This window comes from Symphalangus syndactylus, chromosome 19 (assembly GCF_028878055.3).
Source record: "Symphalangus syndactylus isolate Jambi chromosome 19, NHGRI_mSymSyn1-v2.1_pri, whole genome shotgun sequence".
NCBI lineage: Eukaryota > Metazoa > Chordata > Mammalia > Primates > Hylobatidae > Symphalangus > Symphalangus syndactylus.
The window spans coordinates 16,119,329-16,141,336 of NC_072434.2; the positions used below are offsets into that span (position 1 = coordinate 16,119,329).

The 22,008-nt window shown below is 48.7% G+C and overlaps 1 protein-coding gene across 1 annotated transcript; it reads left to right on the top strand.

The window, feature by feature from the left end:
- The first annotated feature begins 773 nt into the window (after positions 1–773).
- Positions 774–18,914, top strand: PIGR (polymeric immunoglobulin receptor). The gene is made up of 11 exons (XM_055234363.1): positions 774–904; positions 6,641–6,736; positions 7,767–8,111; positions 9,494–10,150; positions 11,421–11,753; positions 12,679–13,005; positions 14,262–14,442; positions 14,851–14,972; positions 15,630–15,761; positions 15,877–15,935; positions 17,018–18,914. The coding sequence occupies exons 2-11, from the start codon at positions 6,694–6,696 to the stop codon at positions 17,111–17,113; spliced, it is 2,295 nt and encodes a 764-aa protein (XP_055090338.1). The 5' UTR covers positions 774–904; positions 6,641–6,693; the 3' UTR covers positions 17,114–18,914.
- Positions 18,915–22,008: the final 3,094 nt, after the last annotated feature.

Sequence of the window (22,008 nt, forward strand, 5' to 3'; positions counted from 1 at the left end):
GATCATTTGGGGAACACCCGGGAGTCCCAACCAGGTCATGTCTTGGCATGGAGGAAGTGAGATAGGGAAGGAGGTGCTACTTCAGCTCAGCAGGTCGGCACCCTCCTTGCTATGGAGCCGAGCCCGGGTCCTAACAAGACTCTGAGGTCAGCCACGTTCAGGGGAGCCCAGAAGCAGTGAGTCTTTCATGATTCCGGGGAGTGAAACAGGAAGGGCCACGGTCCTGCCAGTTCCTGGAGCTCTGGGACTGGTAAAAGGGGCTTGGCGGGAGGTGTATAAAGGGCACTTTTGTCCAGGCTAAGTAACCTAGGGAGGCGGAGGGGATTCCCAAGCAACTGGGGATATGAGACCAAGGACCATGACAGCCACTCCTGCCATCTGTGCCCCATCAGATGATGTCAACTTCAAATCAAGCATTGGGCCAGGTATTTTAGAGCTAATATCTGGCTATATCTTCTACCTGTAGATTTGGTATTACCATCCCTCTTTTCCAGATGAAAAGAAATAGGAAGGTGACTCGCCAAAGGTCTTGCAGCTAGAAAGCGACAGAACAGCAGCTTCACACTTGACATTCTGTCCTCATCCTGAAGCTGCAATGATGGAGGATTCCCAACTAACAGAGTCTCCCCAAGGTCAAAGGAAACCAAATGGAGCCAGCCAGGAAGGCCAAAATGAAAGGAAAGCAAGGGATCTGTGAGAGTCACGTGACCCTGGCTGGCCCCGGTGCCTGTGGGAGAGTGGCCCTTTAAGAGCCCAGGTGTGGGTCAAACACTGAGCAGAGTTTCAGTTTTGGCAGCAGTGTCCAGTGCCCTGCCAGTAGCTCCTAGAGAGGCAGGGGTTACCAACTGGCCAGCAGTCTGTGTCCCTGAAGTCAGATCAACGGGAGAGAAGGAAGTGATTAAAAGTAAGTGTTACTGCTCTGGGATCCCCAGACGGGATGCTATCTGGAAAGGGCTCGGGACGATGGCTCAGGTAACTCCCTCCATTCCCAACTCCTAGTCTCCTAGATAGTGGGGTGGGAAGAGCAAAGAGGCAGACTGTGTGACTGTGTGTGGTTGGGGAGTAAGCGTGCATATCCCAGTGGGACGAGTAGGGACGCACGTGTGTGGAAGCCCCCCATCCTTTTCTGAGAAATATCAGCAGGTGGGAAGGGACCTCTGTGGTCAGCATATGTAGTTCTACTCTTTCAGCTTGGTCTGTGCCTGGATTTCCTAACTCCTCACAGTTGATTAACTGTGTGGCCTTAGGCAAGCCACCTAACCTCTCTGATCTTAATCTGTTTCTTAATCTGTAAAACAAAGATAGAAATACCTATCATTCAGGGTCAGTGTGGATTCAAATGAGAAAATATAGGTGAAATAGCTTTGTAACCTTTAGAATGAAATAGGAATTGTTTCATATTTTTCAGTTTAGTTTAATTAATCAAGGATTTATTGAACACCAGACAGACCTGGAATTAGATAATGCACATAAAGTATGGCACCTAGCAAGTCCTCTTCCAGTCTTTGAGGTTTCCCACTTGTGGCTTTCTGGCAAAGGCAGTTCAGCTCCTTTTTCTGGGCTTCCAAGAACCTCTGAAATCCTTTCCAATTCCACCTCGCTTTGCTCTAGCAGATTCCTGCCACGGGAGACATAAGTGTATGTCATCGCATCATCCTGCCCTTCCTAGAGGTAGAAAAAATGAGGTCCTCACAGGATCACTGAGTGAGGTGGAGCTGAGCCCCACAGGCGGCATGCTCAATTCCTGCGGCTCCTCCTGGCTCTGCAGCCAGCAGATCTCAGACATGGGCTTCCCCTCCCTTTGCCCACCCTGACAGCAGCCCAAGCCAGCAGTGGGACTGTCTGGCACAAGGGCAGCAGCTGGTCAAGCTCCATCCCTGACCCCCAGTTCCCTTTGTGCAATTGCCACGGTGCCTGGGGCCACTGGAGCTGCTCCTATTTTGTGCCATCACTTTCCCCCTTCACTAGGAGAATTATAGATCCTTTAACATCTGGAGAGGAGATGCCAATTTCAGGGGTTTAGGTAGAAGGCAGCTGTCTGATGCCTGGACATAGGTCTTCTCAGAGCCAGATCTGGAATTCTCTCTCCATCCTTCTCCCGCCTCTGGATGTGCTAATGTAGCAGAAAGAACGCTGAGCCAGGAGTCAGGAAAGCAACTCTCTTTGCCTATCTCCTAGAGCCTCTAGACCTCTGTGGCTTTAGGTGATAAAAAATGGGGTCACACAGGCTTCCATTTAGTAAACCCACTTGCCCTGGGCTTTCACAGCTTCATCTCATTCTCCCCTGATACCAACGAGGAGGTAGGCAGTGTTGGTTTTGTGATGCCATTCCCTAGTGGAGGAAATCAAGACACCATGAGTCTATGTGACTGGTGTAAAGTCACCAGCAAGTTTGAACGATGAGGTTTTGGTACAGCCATTTTGATATGGTCATGAGGACATTTTGATGTCACCTAAAAAGCAAACTATCCAACTTAAAAAAAAAATACCTATGCATTGTGCTCAGCAGAGACCTTCATCTACATCTTGCCCTCTCTCTGGAGGGGCTGGGGCTGGAGTCCCAATGTCACTGGCATTGACACAGTATGGTGGAGTGGAAAGAGGCTTTGGCGTCAACATGCCTGGTTATACATATGGTTATGTAACATATCCTACACATGGTAGGTGCTAAATAAATAGCAGCTAATATTTTCCAGGAAGAAATTTCTCTGTTAGCACCTACCCCTGGGTCCAGATGTCTCTTCATTTTTTAATTTTTTATTTTTTTGAGATGGAATCTTGCTCTGTCGCCCAGGCTGGAATGCAGTGGTGTGATCTCGGCTTACTGCAACCTCCGCCTCCCGGGTTCAAGCAATTCTCCTGCCTCAGTCTCCTGAGTAGCTGGGACTACAGACCAGTGCCACCACACCCAGCTAATTTTTGCACTTTTAGGAGAGACGGGGTTTTATCATGTTGGCCAGGCTGGTCTTGAACTCCTGACCTTATGATCCGCCCACCTCAGCCTCTCAAAGTGCTGGGATTACAGGCGTGAGCCACCACGCCTGGTTGCAGGTGTCTCTTTATAAGAACTGCCTTTTCCGTGAAAGGCAGAGAGGAAAGAACTGAACAAATTCTCAGTTCGCTAAGGTGGAATATCCTGCTTCTTCCTGTCTCCACTGCTTCCTCTCAACAGGAAGACCCTCTGAGGTAGACCAGAGTGGCTAAGGGCCTATGCTCTTGATCTAGAATCCCATCTAAGTCACTTACCAACTGTGCAACCTTGGGCAAATGTCTCACCTCTCTGTGCCTCAATTATCTCACTCATGAAATGGGGTTGCCCATTTTGTCCTATCTCCTAGGGTGGCTGTAAAAATGAAACACATTAGCACATGTAAAGCACCTGGAAAGGACTCAGTGTACGTTCTTCTAGCCTAGCCCATAGTGCTTGTCTCCTCTCTTATCCACATGAGTCCAACCTAAGTAGCTCACCCTCTATCTTCACAGGATGCCCAGCGAGCAGACTTCTATTCTCATACCAAGTCCAGGGGACCTTCCTTCCTCTGAAAAAGAGGGAAAACTGAGATTAGATGGACAAAGGTTTGGACTCCACACCATGAGAGACGAAGTGCAGTCACTTTAACTGAATAGGAGCTAGTTAAATACATTTTATAAAAAGAAAAACTATTCTTCAGCACAGCTTACACTCCTGCCCCAATCCACAATTCTGGGGACATATGTTACACATATATTGGGATACTAACTCAGTAAACTGAAAGTGATCTAGCACATCCTAGCCTCAGCAGTGAAAAAACAACTGCTAGTTTAAGGACCAGAAAACGTGCCCTCATGCATGATATAATATCACACATATAAAACCCAATAAAGCAGGTCCCTCTGCTCATTTAAAGAGTGATAATGGGGTAGTGACCTCAAATTCGGATTCTGCTGTGGGTCTTGGGGTCAAGAATCCCTGTAACCCTTAGATTTCCGACCTGTGTCATGAAGATAACAACACCAGCCTCTTGGGTTGTTGTGCTGATGGATGAAGTCATACAAGAAAAGAACCTAGCAAAGCATTTGGCACATAGCAGGTGCCCAACATTATGTTCTTTTTATTCCTTAAGCAAATCCTTTAAATCCAGCCCCAGCCACCCTGGGGGTGGGGGGTCTCCCTGAGATTTGAATCCCCAGGTTTGGAAGAAAGTCTCTGGTTTTGAGAGGAAGGGGTCTCTAATGACTCTGAAAGCTCGGGGTCCTTTCAACCGCTACTAGAGAAATTGTGCTTCAAGTTTTAGCTTTGGGCAAAGAAGAGCTCCTGTTCCTGAGAGTGGGGGTATCCTCTCCTGCCAGTCATCCCATCTAGGACTGGACTGTGTGCATCCTGTCAATGTTGCCATCTGCCTGACCTGTCTGTGCATGCCTGATGCTCTCATCCCTGGCTTGAGACCATGCAGAGGGTAATGGGTGCACACATATGTCCCCTCTCTACACGAACATGCACAGCCGCCCAAACATGTCACAAAATGAGAAGTCTGGGACAGAGGGCAGGGTCTTCACCTTGGAGAAGCTGGCATCCGACTCTCTGCAACCCAGGCCAAGTCCTGAGGAGGGCTGCATTCCCCCAGCTCAGCTTGTGGGAAGACCATTCCTGTCTCACACAAATATTAAGCAGCTTTCTTATCTAGAAGTGAGGACAGGAACAAGAAGCAAGGACAGCTGCTGCTGGTGTGGGTTCTTAAAAGCAGGCAGCATTTTGTCCTCCCACCTGTGACTGCACCCACCCTGTGCCAGCACAAGTAGCAAATGGTAGATCTCTCAGGACTTTGCAGCCAGCCCATCCCAACTGTTCCTGAGACTTCCTGGCCTCCTGAAAGCAGCTCCCACCTGGGAGCATCTCCCATGACAGCTTGCAGTGCCCACGCAGGTGATGACATCCCAGCTAGCATCCCCTGATTGCTTCCATATTGGAGCTGACTGGTATTTGGCCAAGGCCCCACTCCAGGGATTAATCATTGACCTGGTAAGAAAGGTCTGGGGCAATTAACTGGACTCAAGAGAGCCTCAACGTTGCCATCTGACACCCATATTTGTTCCCACTCCCTCCCCTTACTCTTCCAAAGAACTGCAGAAACAAAATACCTTTATATTCACAAGGAAATAAAAGGTTCCTTGCTGGGAAATTCCCCTGCAACAAAGAAATAACCAAGATAAACAACTCTATTGCCTTTGGCTCAAGCTGGTGAAGGGAGTCTGGGAGTAGGAGCAGGGGCCAGGGTGGTGAGGGAGGTCTGGGAGATAACGCCCAGCTTCCTCCTGCTTACAGCGTACTTATCTTTATGGGCACTCATTACTGCCCAAACTTATGATCATTTAACACTCTCTTTGTCAAGACAACTCCAGAGTTTAAAGTCTGTCAAAGTCTGGGAAAGTAGAGACTTCTCTCTCCTCCTCTAGGCTGTAGTTGGGGTCTTGATGACAGCTGCTGTCAGGCGGGCCCCTGGTACCCTCAGCTCTCCTCAGCCCTGGGCTGTGTCCACGGTGGTGACAAAGTCCACACAGCCTGCTCCATCTGAGTGGTCTGATCTTCGATTCTTCATCTTTGTCTGCCAGGCCTTACCAGGCAGGATTACAAATACCCTAACACCTAAGTTTTTAACCCCAATTCCATAACCAAGTTGCTGGGAAAACGTAAGCCTATCATTCAGTATCTTAAGATCTCAATGTTTTATCCATAAAATGGTTGTGATTACACCTGTCTATCTTATTTCAAGGGAACATATAAAGCTCAAATGAAATAATGTAAATGATAGTGCTTTCATAAGCAACAGGGTCTCTACAAATAACACAAATAAGCATAAGGTAAAAGCATGCTCTTGTATTTGGGGTGCAATACAGTCGTGGAGAGGTTAAACACATGGAATTTGCAATCAGACAAAGGTGGGCCCAAATCTTCCCCGACCCCATTCTGTGTACCCCCACACACTTAACCCCGTGTGCCCTTGAGGAAAATACTTAACCTTGAAGCCTTCATTTCCTCCCATGTGAATGTGGATAAGAATACTAAATTTATAGGGCTGATATCAAGTCTATATGAGATAATACACATAAATTATTCAACACAGTGCCTGAGACACAATAAGGGAGCAATCAATGGGGTTAGGACCATCATCATTACATTTACAGCCTTAATAATCATGACACCTCCTCTGTGGGTCTCTGTTTCCTCATCTGAACACACCGTGAAATATGTCAGCCCACTTCACCTCCCAGGAATGTAGGGAGGGCAGCTGAAACAGAAAGATGGGGCCACATATTGGTAGGAAATGATCACCCAGCAAGCCGTTCCTGAGATCTTACGGTGTGTCTGGGACTGTGTCTCATGGGCAGGGAAACAGAACAAATGACACAATATCTCTATCCCAAAGGAGCTTGCAGCTTAGTTGAGAAGACAAAAGCTACTTATAGCTATTAAGGAAATATAAGTGTTGAAGGATGATAAGACTTTGAGTTGTTATGGAAAAGGTGAAGGCACTGATTCATTCAACAGGATTTATGTCAGTTGCTGGAGATACAAAGCCAAACAGATGTCGCAGAAACTCTAAGTTCAACTAGTCTTGGAAGACAAGGGGCGCTTCATCTCCTTGTGATTATTGTTTTTCAGCATTGCACAGGAGAAGTTGGCCTGAGTGGTGCGGCGCTCAGGACCCACCAGCAATGCTGCTCTTCGTGCTCACCTGCCTGCTGGCGGTCTTCCCAGGTGTGTCTGCCAGGTCCCAACTCCCCAAGCTCTACCCCTTCAGCCTGCCCGACTCCAGGGTTCACCTCCCTGGGGACACTAAAATCAGACTCATCCCCAGGGATGTCCCTCTCAAAGTTGGCACTCCCTTGAGGAAGAGTCATACAGAGAAGACGCTGAAAGGCCATGTCTGTGAGTACTGGAAATCAGGGACAGGAATGGTGCCTCCTAATCTCAAGGCCAGGGGTCTGTGAAAGATCTTCTTTGAGAATAACAAAGACCTTAACTTCAACCAAGCATCTCTATGACCCGCTGTGAAATCTGAGGGAAATTACTTATCCTTCCTGGCTCTCAATATTTTTATCTGGGAAAAAGAAAAGAAAAGAAAAGAAAATAATCTACAAAGTGTTTTTAGAAATATAAGGAAATAACACATGGCAAGTGCAAACATATAACACCTTACGAAAGTGGTGTTATTGTTTGAAAAAACATGGGATGGCTGGATGCTGGCTCACAGTTGTAATGCCAGCACTTTGGGAGGCCGAGGCGGGTGGATTGCTTGAGGTCAGTAGTTCAAGACCAGCCTGGCCAACATGGAGAAACCTTGTCTCCACTAAATAGAAACCAAAATTAGCCAGCATGCGCCTGTAGTCTCAGCTACTTGGGAGGCTGAGGCATGAGAATCGCTTGAACCTGGGAAGCGGAGGTTACAGTGAGCCGAGATTGTGCCACTGCACACCAGCCTGGGCGACAGAGAGAGACTTTGTCTCAAAACAATAAAAATATATAAAATAAAAAACAAGGGTTATCATAAATTTGTCATTCCCTTGTCCTTGAAATGGTTATCACTAATGAATTACAATTAGAATTTAATCATGATTAAAACAGTCACTTTATTTAATCTCAGCAATTTTCCAGCCGTGATATATGATAAATTATCAACAGAGGGCCTACGTGTCAGGTAGAAAACCACATCTCCTCATAGAGGATTATCTGGAACAGGCTTTACCTCCCAAGGGCCTCAGAAAGCCTCTCTCTTCTGTACCCACAGCCATCTCCACGAAGAGTCCCATATTTGGTCCCGAGGAGGTGAACGGTGTGGAAGGTAACTCAGTGTCCATCACGTGCTATTACCCACCCTCCTCTGTCAACCGGCACACCCGGAAGTACTGGTGCCGGCGGGGAGCCAGCGGCCGCTGTGTAACCCTCATCTCCTCGGAGGGCTACGTCTCCAACAACTACACAGGCAGGGCTAACCTCACCAACTTCCCGGAGAACGGCACATTTGTGGTGAACATTGCCCAGCTGAGCCGAGATGACTCTGGGCTCTACAAGTGTGGCCTGGGCATCAATAGCCGAGGCCTGTCCTTTGACGTCAGCCTGGAGGTCAGCCAGGGTAAGGATCCAGGCTCCTTGGGCTTCTGGGGGGAAGTCAGAGGGAATTCTCTAGGATGCATGGAGGGCTAGAGGAGGAACTTCCTGACGAGGATGCGTAGCCGGGTTGGGGGTCAGAAGGCTCCCCTCTCCCTAGCAAAGACTTCTTAGAACAGGAGAAGGAGACAGATAGGGCCTACTTGGGGTGATGAATGAACCCTTCTAGGACTTGGTGGCCTATAACATTTTAGGCTTTCTGGAGACCCCAGCTTAGAAGGGTATCAGGAGGACAAGTTTTCTCATGTTTGCTACAGGTAGAAAGGGAAATCTGACATCAGGCTAAGGAGATAGAAAATTTAGGGAGAGATTTACAGGGATCCTTAAATTCCTATCATTAATGCACTTTTCCATCAAGGTTTGGGCCGCCAAAAGGCTTCTTGTAAAATGTGTATTTTTTTTTTTTTAACCCGGGAACCCTTAGTCTTTCGGTATTATCAGGATAAATTAGATTATTAGTTCTTGACCAAAGACCAAGATCCCGAAAGGATGGGTTGCTAACAAGCCTATTCTAGTTGGAGAAAGAGAAAAAAAGAAAAGCTCTTTCTGACAAGGGTTTAACAATGAGGCTATTTTAGATAGTCAAGGGCAACTCAAAAGAAAGGTCTTGTGGAGGAAAGAAATTCAGGGGGACTCCCAAAGACATGTTTTGCTCCTTTGGAATATGCATACTATTGTCTGTGGACTAAATGAGGAGGTCATTCAGGTGGGGATCGAGATTCAAAACCACAGAATCTTTAGAGGTGAAGAGGGCTTAGAGTTCACCCTAACCGGACACTTAGAAGAACATGCCAATGATGGGTATGCAGCCTCTGATTAAGCACTTTAGCAGAAACTCACTGCTCCACGAGACAGCCCATTTCACATTTAGACTGTTGTAATTTTTAGAAACTTCTATTGTATGCATTGAAATCCATCACCCTGCATTTACATTCATTCTGTTCAGTTCAGCACACATTAATTTGGCCACCTACTACCCAGAGGCATTGTGCTTGTCACAGCAGAGGGGTCAAACATGAGAAAAACGTGTTCCTGCCTTCAAGGAACTGCCAGCCCATGGAGAACATAATTAACCATACACCAGATTAGATGTAATAAGTGATGCAGATGTATCAAGAAAGCACAGGGCAGGGAGAGATTAGTGTCAGCTTGGGAAAGTTTTCATGCAGGAGACAGCTGTCAAGCTGGGCCTTGGAAGATATATTCTGACAGTGTTCCTCTGGGAAGGAGGGCATTCCAGGTTATAAGTCCACCCCCACCTTAACTAGGAATAGCAAATAGTCCTATGTTGCAAGAAAGTAGAATCACAACTTGCCTGCCCCCTACCTTGCACCCCTCATCCTGCAGGTCCTGGGCTCCTAAATGACACTAAAGTCTACACAGTGGACCTGGGCAGAACGGTGACCATCAACTGCCCTTTCAAGACTGAGAATGCTCCAAAGAGGAAGTCCTTGTACAAGCAGATAGGCCTGTACCCTGTGCTGGTCATCGACTCCAGTGGTTATGTGAATCCCAGCTATAAGGGAAGAATACGCCTTGATATTCAGGGTACTGGCCAGTTAATGTTCAGTGTTGTCATCAACCGACTCAGGCTCAGCGATGCTGGGCAGTATTTCTGCCAGGCTGGGGATGATTCCAATAGTAATAAGAAGAATGCTGACCTCCAAGTGCTAAAGCCCGAGCCCGAGCTGGTTTATGAAGACTTGAGGGGCTCAGTGACCTTCCACTGTGCACTGGGCCTTGAGGTGGCAAACGTGGCCAAATTTCTGTGCCGAGAGAGCAGTGGGGAAAACTGTGACGTGGTCGTCAACACCCTGGGGAAGAGGGCCCCAGCCTTTGAGGGCAGGATCCTGCTCAACCCCCAGGACAAGGATGGCTCATTCAGTGTGGTGATCACGGGCCTGAGGAAGGAGGATGCAGGGCGCTACCTGTGTGGAGCCCACTCAGATGGTCAGCTGCAGGAGGGCTCGCCCATCCAGGCCTGGCAACTCTTCGTCAATGAGGGTAAGACCCTAGAGAGGGAGAGGGAGTAGGTGGGGCAGTCTCTCAGGTGAGAGCCAAGCTCAGCTCCCTCTGAGTGTATTCATCAATAGTCATCAATCAGCCAACAGCATACACTCAATGACCAGCCCCGAACTGGAGGCTGTGTGGGCTGCTGCACAGGACAGCGAGAAAAAGCAGCCTCTGCCTGGTGGCAGCTCCTAATTACTCTTCTGTTATCAAAGTCCTTTTGATAGCTGTCCCTGCTTAACAAGCAAGAGGTGAGTAAAGCTCTTGATTGAGGCAGGACTTATAGACTGTGTTTCAGGGCTGTGGCAGGCTCTGCAGGGGCCCTCTGTCCCCTCCCCTGGCCCCTGAACAAGATGGGTGCCTTATCCCTCACATTCAGATGGAAAAAGGATTGGCTTATCTTGGTCTCAATGAGTTCCCAGGAGTGCCCCAGCGTCTAAATGTTTCACTGTCGTAGGGTTATTTGTGAATTTCAGCACCATCTGGCCCACTCAGCCCTACTGCAGTGAGCCATCAGCATGGTGAAAGAATTAAATCCCAGCTCCGTCTCACCCCAGAGCACCCTGCATAGAGTTGCCCTCGTGAGAAGCAGCAAACCAGTACTTGCAGTTCCAAGTATCTGTGTTTGTGACTTTTTTTTTAAAGGGGCTTATATTCCCTGCATGCCATGTCCATATCCAGCTCTGGGTCTTCACCAGGACCCCCTGCATCTTTGGTCACCTGGTTCTCTCTGGACCTCGGTTTTAGCTGCCTGGAGAATGGCTATCGTCTTTGAGATGCCCCTTGGGGCCCCAACAATTAAGCTCACCTTTGCTACATACTTTATATTTTACATCATACCATCCTAAATATATTTTCTTGATTTGGGCATAATCCATTGGGCCACTTTTATGGAATACACTTGTTAGTGTACTAAATAGACAAAAACTTATACAGAGGGAGACTTTGTAAGAAGCCAAAGAAGAAGAGCTGATATTCTCTCCTTCAACTCCTTCCATTCTCTGCTCAGAATAAGATGGGGGAAAAGAACAACATGTCCAGGCTGATGGGGAGACTCCATGCCCTCAGAGTCTGGCCCTGGTGGCTCCAGCTGCAGGCTCTGTGACATTAGGAAAGTTCCTTTTCATTTTCTGAGGAGGGTAAGGTGATGCATGTAAACTTCACTCCCCATCCTGGCTGAGACCCTGGGAAGAAGGCTTCTCAGGCCACACAAGGCTCTTCCTGCATGGCCATCCTCCCATCCCATCTCTGTCTGTGCTTCCAGAGTCCACGATTCCCCGCAGCCCCACTGTGGTGAAGGGGGTGGCAGGAGGCTCTGTGTCCGTGCTCTGCCCCTACAACCCTAAGGAAAGCAAAAGCATCAAGTACTGGTGTCTCTGGGAAGGGGCCCAGAATGGCCGCTGCCCCCTGCTGGTGGAGAGCCAGGGGCGGGTTCAGGAGCAGTACGAGGGCCGCCTCTCCCTGCTGGAGGAGCCAGGCAACGGCACCTTCACTGTCATCCTCAACCAGCTCACCAGCCAGGACGCCGGCTTCTACTGGTGTCTGACCAACGGCGATACTCGCTGGAGGACCACCGTGGAGATCAAGATTATCGAAGGTAAGAGTTGAACAGGGAGGGAGAAAGCTCTAAGACCTCTCCAGCCAGCAGCAGCATCCCCAACCACTCTTCCTCCTTTTTCACCTGCCTCCACCCTGATGGGCCAGACCTCAGGAGAGAGCCCACCTATCCAGAGGTCACATTTTCATGCCTGTAACACTCACCCTACACTCTGAATTACCATACATGGTACCTCTTACTACCAAGAACATGGGCTTCTTTGGCAGTGTGCAGGCATCAGCTGAAGTCAAGGATTGCAGATACCTCTTTGTATTGAGTCTAGAAGAGAAGGAACAGTCAGGAAAGCAAACTGAAGTCCATGTGCGAAGATCTATGGTCTATGGTAGACTCTGGATTGGTCATGGTGCTCATCAATAATAATTATTACCTAGGCACACAATTACATTTCTTATGTAGTCAAAATAACATACCTATTTCTAATGCTATCCAAAGAGGAAATGTAGACTGAGCATGGTGGTGCATGCCTGTAATCCCAGCACCTTGGGAGGCCAAGACAGGAAGATCGCTTGAGCCCAGGAGATGGAAGCTGCAGTGAGCTATGATCACACCACTACCCTCCAGCCTGGGTGACAGAGAGAGACTCTGTCTCAAAAACAAAAACAAAAGTATATATATATATACGTATATACGTATATATATATATACGTATATATATATACGTATATATATACGTATATATATATACACGTATATATATACGTATATATATGTGTATATATACGTATATATGTATATACGTATATATATATATACGTATATATATATATATATACGTATATATATATATATATATGTATATATATATATATATGACATGTGGACAAAGTTCCTACCAGAGTCACTTCCCTGCAGCATCTCCAAGTACCAACCTCTTTGTTTATTTCTACCTCCCTCCCTCCTCCAGGAGAACCAAACCTCAAGGTACCAGGGAATGTCACGGCTGTGCTGGGAGAGACTCTCAAGGTCTCCTGCCACTTCCCGTGCAAATTCTCCTCGTACGAGAAATACTGGTGCAAGTGGAATAACACGGGCTGCCAGGCCCTGCCCAGCCAAGACGAAGGCCCCAGCGAGGCCTTCGTGAACTGTGACGAGAACAGCCGGCTTGTCTCCCTGACCCTGAACCCGGTGACCAGGGCTGACGAGGGCTGGTACTGGTGTGGAGTGAAGCAGGGCCACTTCTATGGAGAGACTGCAGCCGTCTATGTGGCAGTTGAAGAGAGCAAGGCAGTGGGTGAGTCTCCAAGGACAGGGCCTGCACCCCTCAGACCCGGAGACAGGACTTCCTGAAGGCCCCTGCCTAAGAGCTCCTCAATCAGTGCTGGCCCCTACGTTTGGCTGTAAGAGGCTGAAAGTGGAGGGTGAGAAGGGAGGGGACTTTTAGGTCCTATATAGCCTCATTGAGCCCTTCAAAAGGGACATCTTGAATAAACATACCAACTAAGTAAAAATAGTGGGTTTGCTATTTAACCTCGGCATTAAGACAACTCCCAGCTGAATGTGGTGGCTCACACCTCTAATTCCAGCACTTTGGGAGGCCAAGGTAGGCAGATCACTTGAGGCCAAGAGTTCAACACTAGCCTGGCTGATATGGAGAAAACTCATCTCTACTAAAAATACAAAAATTAGCTGGGCATGGTGGTGTAATCCCAGCTATTTGGGTGGCTGAGGCATGAGAATTGCTTGAACCCAAGAGGTGGGGGTTGCAGTGAACTGAGATCGTGCCACCGCACTCCAGCCTAGGCAACAGAGCTAGATTCCATTTCAAAAAAAAAAAAAAAAGGCAAGTCCCATAGTTGCCACTTCAACCCAGATTGAAGTCTCTTCTCTATCTGGAAACATTCTTCTCTGTATAGAAGAATAATATGCATACATCACTGTCATATGCAATATGTTCATCCCCCTTCCCCCTGCCAAAGCTTGCCCTCAAAAGAGGGCCAGATACCTTCATTTACAAGGTCTGATCAAGAAAATTAGGAAACATCTAGTAAATTTGCATTTCAAGTCCTCTTTTAAAATTTCACATGAAATGTTTTAGCCCTAATAAGGGTATTTTGTAGTCCCTCAAGAAATCCTATTGTGTCTGGACCCTGCTGGTGGGACTCACTGAGGGGCCCATCGCCAGGCTACCTCCAGGGGGCAGCACTATCATACCCAGCTGGGCAGTCAGGAAGCCTGGGTCAGCATCTCAGAGCCTTGAAAATCTCCCGGGCATAAGTGATGGGTCAGCCTTTATGCACAGCTGATCTATGGCATGAAGCCTTGAAGGTCCCCACCATACTTTTGGGTAGTAATGGGGCAGAGATCATCTGTGACAGCTGAAGAAGGCCATCACGGCTGTTTCTAATGTCATCCTGGGTCCTACCCCAACAGTCTTGAGATTGAACCCTGACCCTGTGATTCCTCATGAAGTCTCCCCAGACTCCTTCAGCTCGAGGAGTCAGATCATAGAGAAAAACCACAACCCAGGCCCACTCTTCCCTGCTGCAGGCTCCCGTGATGTCAGCCTAGCGAAGGCAGACACTGCTCCTGATGAGAAGGTGCTAGACTCTGGTGCCCGGGAGATTGAGAACAAAGCCATTCAGGATCCCAGGCTTTTTGCAGAGGAAAAGGCGGTGGCAGATACAGGAGATCAAGCTGGTGGGAGCAGAGCATCTGTGGATTCCGGCAGGTGAGGAAGGATTCAAGGCTCACCACTCGGAGAACACCCCAGAGCCAAGCACCTGAGGCTGAGCCACCAGGTCCAAGGAGGAAAGCCCGTCTGTCTCTTAAGCACTGGGGCAGCCCTCACTACCTCTACTTATACTTGGGAGGGTCCCGTGGTACCCTCTGCCCTTCTCCCATGGCTGGGGAGGTGTTTACAATTCAGTTCAATCTTCCAGGCCTGGGATGCAACAAGGCCCAGTGCGTGCCTTTGCCAGTCTGGGAAGGCTTCTTAGAAGAACAGAGCTAGGGAGCTGCATCAGCAGGATGGGGTGGATCAACCTGGGAGGAAAAAGGACCAAGCCAACCTTGCCAGCACATCCTCGGGCCCCCAGATCTCCCTTCCAGGGATGAACTAACTTAAGCCTTCTTCCAGCTCTGAGGAACAAGGTGGGAGCTCCAGAGTGCTGGTCTCCACCCTGGTGCCCCTGGGCCTGGTGCTGGCACTGGGAGCCGTGGCTGTGGGGGTGGCCAGAGCCCGGCACAGGAAGAACGTCGGTGAGTCCCTGGGATACTCCCTGCCTCCCACCTCCAACCCGAGCCCTCAGTCCTGAATCATCCACCCACAGAGGAAGCTGCTGTGTCTCTTCTTTTTCATGGGCTGAAACAAAGAATCCCGAGAAAGCAGGATGGGGAAAGATAAACCCACATATACTCGAAACTGAAATTCAGAGCTGCTGTCCAAATACCAACTCTGAAAAATTATCTCCAATTACCCAGTATCTAGGTTCAGAGGCAGGGCTGCCAGGAAGAGGAGACTGGGTTTCAGGAGACCCTGGGCTTGGACTAATTGGATAACTAATGAGCCGTGTGACATTGGGCCATCCTTATGCCATGATTCAGTTTCCTCAAGGCTCAAGTCAAGGATGATAAACACGACCTCACGGGGCTGATGTGAGGACGAAAGGAGATGCTGTGTATTGAAAGGTCCCAGAGTGACAAACAAAGATCAGGGATTACCGAGTCCTGATTACCCAGGAAAAGGGAATGGGGAGGAGACTCGGATCATTTCCATCTCCCCGGGTCATAGTCAGAGGTGCACCACCTCAGCTGTCCTGCAGGGCTACAGTGGATCTGCCCAGAGAGAAGTAGCCCAGCCTGGCCTTCTAGGTCCCAGCCCCTGTCCCTACACCAACTCCTCTTCCTCCCGGACAGACCGAGTTTCAATCAGAAGCTACAGGACAGACATTAGCATGTCAGACTTCGAGAACTCCAGGGAATTTGGAGCCAATGACAACATGGGAGCCTCTTCGATCACTCAGGAAACATCCCTCGGAGGAAAAGATGGTATGACCCTCACTCAAGGGAATGCTCAGCCCCTGGGGAGAGTAAGAATTGGTCCCACATCTGGGTTGGGAAAAGGAGGCTAGTAAGGGCTAACCTACCCTCTTTCTTCACACAGAGTTTGTTGCCACCACTGAGAGCATCACGGAGACCAAAGAACCCAAGAAGGCAAAAAGGGTGAGGAGGAAGAAGGAAGCCCCACTATGTGACAAGGAAATGCAGCATGAGGGGCTGCAGTTAGACTTCAGGATGAACTACCTCAACATGGGGGCCGATCCCAGAATAGGGAGGATGGTATAAACAGTCCTCAGGAGTCCTCAGGAATTTTTGAGGAAGAACTATATCTTACTGCTTGTGGGACACTGATGTGGATAAGGCCCAGGAAGGAGGTGAGCTATATGATTAGGCTGTAAAACTGCAGGAGAGAGGCAGGCTGGGAGATGAGGAAAGCAGGTACATAAAAGATGGGAAGCTACAATGCCAAATGCTGGTGATTAAATGGATGCTCTTCCTGGGTTGGGGGACCCAAGGACCTCAGGCCACCCATCCTCCCTTGAGGGTTTGCTCAGGACCAGCTTTTTGCCTGGGCCTAGGAGACATTTGCTTGCGGTGGGCTGTTTGAGGCTAGAAGCCCCTGCTCACTTCTCTTGAAGCCCCACCAGAGGCAACTCCTGCCTTTGGGTGCCATATACCATCCCCTCAATCTTCCCTAGGACTCAGGGGACCCAGAAAAATAACACCTCGTGCCTTTAATCCCAAGGGGATAGTTTTTGTTGTTGTTGTTGTTTTTATCATATCTACTTTTTCTTGAAACATCTCTGGCATTTAGCAAAGTTAGAACGAGTTATTCCTGGAGACCGCCTTCCGCTTTAACTTTGTGGTGCCAAAAAGCTACCTCTCTGGGCTGGTAGAGAAAGAAAAACATACACCACCGTGGTTGACCCCAGCCTAGGCCACCTTGCCCGTGGACTGCGTGGGCAGCTTCTGGGGACACGCCCGGGCAACAGAGGCGGTTCCACTCCATGTGTCGGAAGGAGGTAGTGAGACAGAAGGAGATATTTTTAGAGGCTGCAACTTTCCATTTCTCAAAGTGCATCCTTCTTGGTGAGCATGGGGGCTGGGATGAGAACAGTGGGCCCCACAGGCCTGTGTTGCTTGGACCAAGATCATGGATTCAGGACATTTAGCACCTCCCCTCCCCCGACTCCACCCACTGAGCCAGTGCCCCCAACACTGACGCCTCTCCTCTTGCCCCTTAGTCATCCAAGGAGGAAGCCGAGATGGCCTACAAAGACTTCCTGCTCCAGTCCAGCACCGTGGCTGCCGAGGCCCAGGACGGCCCCCAGGAAGCCTAGACGTGTCGCCGCCTGCTCCCTGTACCCATGACAATCGCCTTCAGAATCATGTCGATCCTGGGGCCCTCAGCTCCTGGGGACCCCACTCCCTGCTCTAACACCTGCCTAGGTTTTTCCTACTGTCCTCAGAGGTGTGCTGGTCCCCTCCCCAGTGACATCGAAGCCTGGCCTAATTGCTCCTATTGGGGATGAGGGTGGCGTGAGGAGGTCCCACTTGCAACTTCTTTCTGTTGAGAGAACCTCAGGTACAGAGAAGAATAGAGGTCTTCATGGGTCCCTTGAAGGAAGAGGGACCAGGGTGGGAGAGCTGATTGCAGAAAGGAGAGACGTGTAGCGCCCCTCTGCACCCTTATCATGGAATGTCAACAGAATTTTTCCCTCCACTCCATCCCTCCCTCCCGTCCTTCCTCTCTTCTTCTTTCCTTCCATCAAAAGATGTATTTGAATACATACTAGAATTCAGGTGCTCTGCTAGATGCTGTGACAGGTATGCTACCAACACTGCTCACCGCCTTTCTGAGGACACCAGTGAAAGAAGCCACAGCTCCTCTTGGAGTATTTATACTCACTGAGTCTTAACTTTTCACCAGGTGTGCTCACCTCTGGCCCTATTGGGAGAGGTCATAAAATGTCTCAAGTCCTAAGGCCGTAGGAGTCATGTATGATGAGCATACACATAGGTAATTATAAACCCACATTCTTACCATTTCACACATGAGAAAATTGAGGTTTGGAAGAGTGAAGCGTTTTTCTTTTTCTTTCTTTTTTTTTTTTTTTTTTGAGATGGAGTCTCGCACTGTCGCCCAGGCTGGAGTGCAGTGGCGCAATCTCGGCTCACTGCAACCTCTGCCTCCCAGGTTGACACCATTCTCCTGCCTCAGCCTCCCAAGTAGCTGGGACTACAGGCACCCGCCACCATGCCTGGCTAATTTTTTGTATTTTTAGTAGAGACAGGGTTTCACCGTGTTAGCCAGGATGGTCTCCATTTCCCGACCTCATGATTTGCCCACCTCAGCCTCCCAAAGTGCTGGGATTACAGGCGTGAGCCACCACGCCCAGCCTCTTTTTTTCTTTTCTTTTTTTTTTGAGACAAAGTCTCACTGTGTCACCCAGACCGGAATGCAGTGACACAGTCTCGGCTCACTGAAACCTCTGCCTTCCAGGTTCAAGTGATTCTTATGCCTCAGCCTCTCAAGTAGCTGGGACTACAGACGTGGGCCACCACGTCTGACTAATTTTTTTTTTTTTTTTTTGTAGAGACAGGATTTTGCCATGTTGACCAGACTGGTCTCGAACTCCTGGCCTCAAGTGATCCGCCCTCCTCTCCAGCCTCTCAAAGTGCTGGGATTACAGGCATGAGCCACTGCACCTGGCGCTGAAGCATTTTTCTCAAAGGTCCCCAGTGAGATAAACTAGATTTGGCATCTCCTGTCCTGGGCCAGGGATCTCTCTACAAGAGCCCCTGCCCCTCTGTTGGAGGCACAGTTTTAGAATAAAGAGGAGGAGGGAGAAGAGAAATTGTAAAGGAGGGAGATCTTTCTCAGGCCCCACCATTTCTGTCACTCACATGGACCTCAGATAAAAGAATAGCCAAACCCTCACAACCCCTCATGTTCGAAGAGTTCCAAGTTGAAGGGAAACAAAGAAGTGTTTGATGGTGCCAGAGAGGGGCTGCTCGCCAGAAAGCTAAAATTTAATTTCTTTTTTCCTGAGTTCTATACTTCAACCAGCCTATAAGCTGGCACTTGCTAACAAATCAGAAATATGACAATTAATAATTAAAGACTGTGATTGCCACCAACAAGGCTCAGACTGTATTTGTCCCCAATACCTTCTGTCTCCCAGACAGCCCCTTCAGAGCTTTTCTTTTCTTTTTCTTTTTCTGTCTTTCTTTTTTTTTTTAAGACAGGGCACTCTGTTGCCCAGGCTGGAGTGCAGTGGTGCAATCACGGCTCACTGCAGCCTTGACCTCCTGGTTTCAAGTGATCCTCCCACCTCAGCCTCCAGAGTAGCTGGGACTACAGGCATCCGACACCACACTGGCTAACTTTTTGTATTTTTTTGTAGAGACAGAATTTCGCCATGTTGCCTATGCGGGTGTTGAATTCCTGGGCTCAATTGATCCTCCCACCTCTGCCTCCCAAAGTGCTGGGATCACAGACGTGAGCCACTGCATCTGGCTGCCTTTTGCTTTGGTCCCACTTTTAGGCACCCCGGGACCCCCTTGTCTGTTAAGATCATTCCTAGGTTCAGGTGCTAAACCATGTCATATCCTATAAGGGCTGCCCGAGCTGTCTGTTGGCAGCTAGCCCCCCATCTCACCCCTAGACTCTTCCACAGGGCTTCTGTGTGTGGAGAGTTCTCTCTGCAAGAGAGTTCTCCCCAGTCTGCCATCCTGCCTGATGTGAACCTTTGCTTCCACCCAGGCCTTAAACATAATGCTGTGGATGCTATGAGCTTCCCAAGCCTACCTTTTCCTGGGACTCAGACTTCAGGCCTCCTTTGGTCTCCCCTCCAGCCCCACTAACTGCAGTACTCAGTCTCAGTTCCCAGGCCCTGACCTGGGTCAGAGCCTTGAGCTTCTATCCAGCCAGAAGAGGGGACATCAGAAATGTGTATTTCTCTCTTCTGTGATGGGGATGCATAGCTTCTGGAATGACAGCAAATCATTCCAGGAGGATCAAAATGACAAGGTGTGTCAGAACCTACCACGGTCTTACCCTTCCAAGAAGCTGTTCTCTGACTCACCAGAGGGCCATGTTTATGGTAGAGGATTAAGATGCAACTTCTGTATGCATTGCAATAACCAGCGAGCCAGTCCTGAACTCGTGTAGCCTATCCCAGCCCTTTGAAGCAAAGGTCAAGAAATGTCACTAAAGCTAAAAGCAATCTTATATTATTCCTAAGTGATATTGTCAGTAAGGCCCAAAGTCCGTCTGCTCCTCGTGTAGCACAAGAAACCCTTTTAAATAAAGAAGCTAGTTCATAGGTTCCGGTGGACATGAGTTTGGAGAGGATATGAGTCAGCTTAGTACAGGGGAGTGACAATAAACTGCAGGATTGATGATGATAAACCAATTAGCAATGGTCAGTGGCCCTGAGCATTCAAGGAGCTATTTAAACATTTGATGACAAGGAAATCTTCCCCAAGTTTTTGAATTATCTTAATGTTTATTCTTTTTTAAAGTCCAATATGTAAAGATAGGACTATTATTAAGGCCCAACAGGACTATTATGAAGGCCCAACTATTATTAATGCTTAACCACTGCTGGGCATTATTAAGGCCGAACAGTGGTTAGGATTTTTTTTTTTTTGTAGAAACAGGATCTTGTTTGTTGCCCAGGCTGGTCTGGAACTCCTGGCCTCAAGCAATCCTTCTGCCTCTGCCTCCCAAAGCATGGGGATGACAGGCGTGAGCCACTGCACCCAGCCAGGAATTTGTTTATAGCAATTGATTTTGTTTTGTAAAGCTAAAAAATAGATCTCTGATTTAGACTTTTCCAAAACTCGAGACAGAACATCTCTCCTAAGAACATTAAACAGCAGCGAGAGGAACTGACTGTGCTATGGTCTATGAAACCGGTCCCCCAGGCAGAGAAACAAGTAGAGTTTCCCACCCCATCCCTCCCAGCTTTCCTAAAATAATTATCTCTACTAAGGAGTCTGTGCAACAAAAATAAGAGATCATCTCAAAAAGGCTACATGTCTAAGTGGACAGTGGACACACTGAGAGGCAAGCTGTGAGACTGAGACCAAAGGTCCCAGCAGGCTGTGGAGCAAGGCAGGCATGGAGAGAGGATTGTCAGTATAGGAGCCAAGCAGCTCTGGAGTGTCTCTTCCAAGGTTGATTCTTAAAAGGGCAGCCAAGCCACTCTCCCTAGAGCCAAAAATCTTTGTCCTAGATACAGGGACATGAATATCCTAAAATCCAGGTTGTTGCTGTTATGTCACATTGAAGTTGATCCAAAAGTCCTGCATATTTGGAGTTTTCACCTCAGAACTCCAATAGGAATATGGCCATAGTCAGGGAAGAAATCTTAGTCACCAAAATCCTACCATTTATTATCTTTAAAAAAGTCACATGGCCGGGCGCGGTGGCTCACACCTGTAATCCCAGCACTTTGGGAAGCCGAGGCGGGCAGATCACAAGGTCAGGTGATCGAGACCATCCTAGCCAAGATGGTGAAACCCCGTCTCTACTAAAAATGCAAAACTTAGCTGGGCATGGTGGTGGGCGCCTGTAATCCCAGCTACTTGGGAGGCTGAGGCACGAGAATTGCCTGAACCCAGGAGGCCGAGGTTGCAGTGAGCCGAGATCGTGCCACTGCACTCCAGCCTGGGGACAAAGTGAGACTCTGTCAAAAAAAAAAAAAAAAGTCACAAATGGGCTTATTGTGGTAAAGGTAAATGCTCCGAGGCCCTACTGCTGTGGAGTGGCTTGCTCTGGGACAGGCAAGCCTGGGGTCCTGTGGTGCTTGGAAGGACGGGACAACAGGGTCCCTGAGTCAGGTACCTCTACCTGGGGTGGGGGCTTGTTCTTGGTGAGTCCACCAGACAAGGAGATTCTTGTGGAAAGTCATTGCAGAGGACAGCGTTGGGTCATGGAGAGGACCCCCTGAGGATGGAGACCCTCAGTTTGGGAAGGCCCAGAAAATGGCCCTTGTAACCCGGCCATGCGGAGGTCAAAGCAGAGAAAAGCAATAACCAAGCAGAACCCATGACAACAACCTCCACCCAGTGGCGGTGGCTCATCTCCACTGCACTCTGACCACGTCGCAGGCTGTGTGCTGAGTCCCTTGTAACACTTGCCTCGTGATCCTCACAACAGCCTTAAGAGAAACGTTCTTCTAAGCCCATCTGTAACATAGGGAGGATGGCAGAGCCTAAGCTAAAA

Bases quoted from the DNA above. Each gene is read 5' to 3' on its own strand.
- PIGR (XM_055234363.1), top strand. From the start codon at position 6,694: ATGCTGCTCTTCGTGCTCACCTGCCTGCTGGCGGTCTTCCCAG. The intron at 14,443-14,850 runs GTGAGGAAGGAT...GCCTTCTTCCAG, and splicing joins GCATCTGTGGATTCCGGCAG to CTCTGAGGAACAAGGTGGGA. The intron at 14,973-15,629 runs GTGAGTCCCTGG...CCTCCCGGACAG, and splicing joins CCGGCACAGGAAGAACGTCG to ACCGAGTTTCAATCAGAAGC.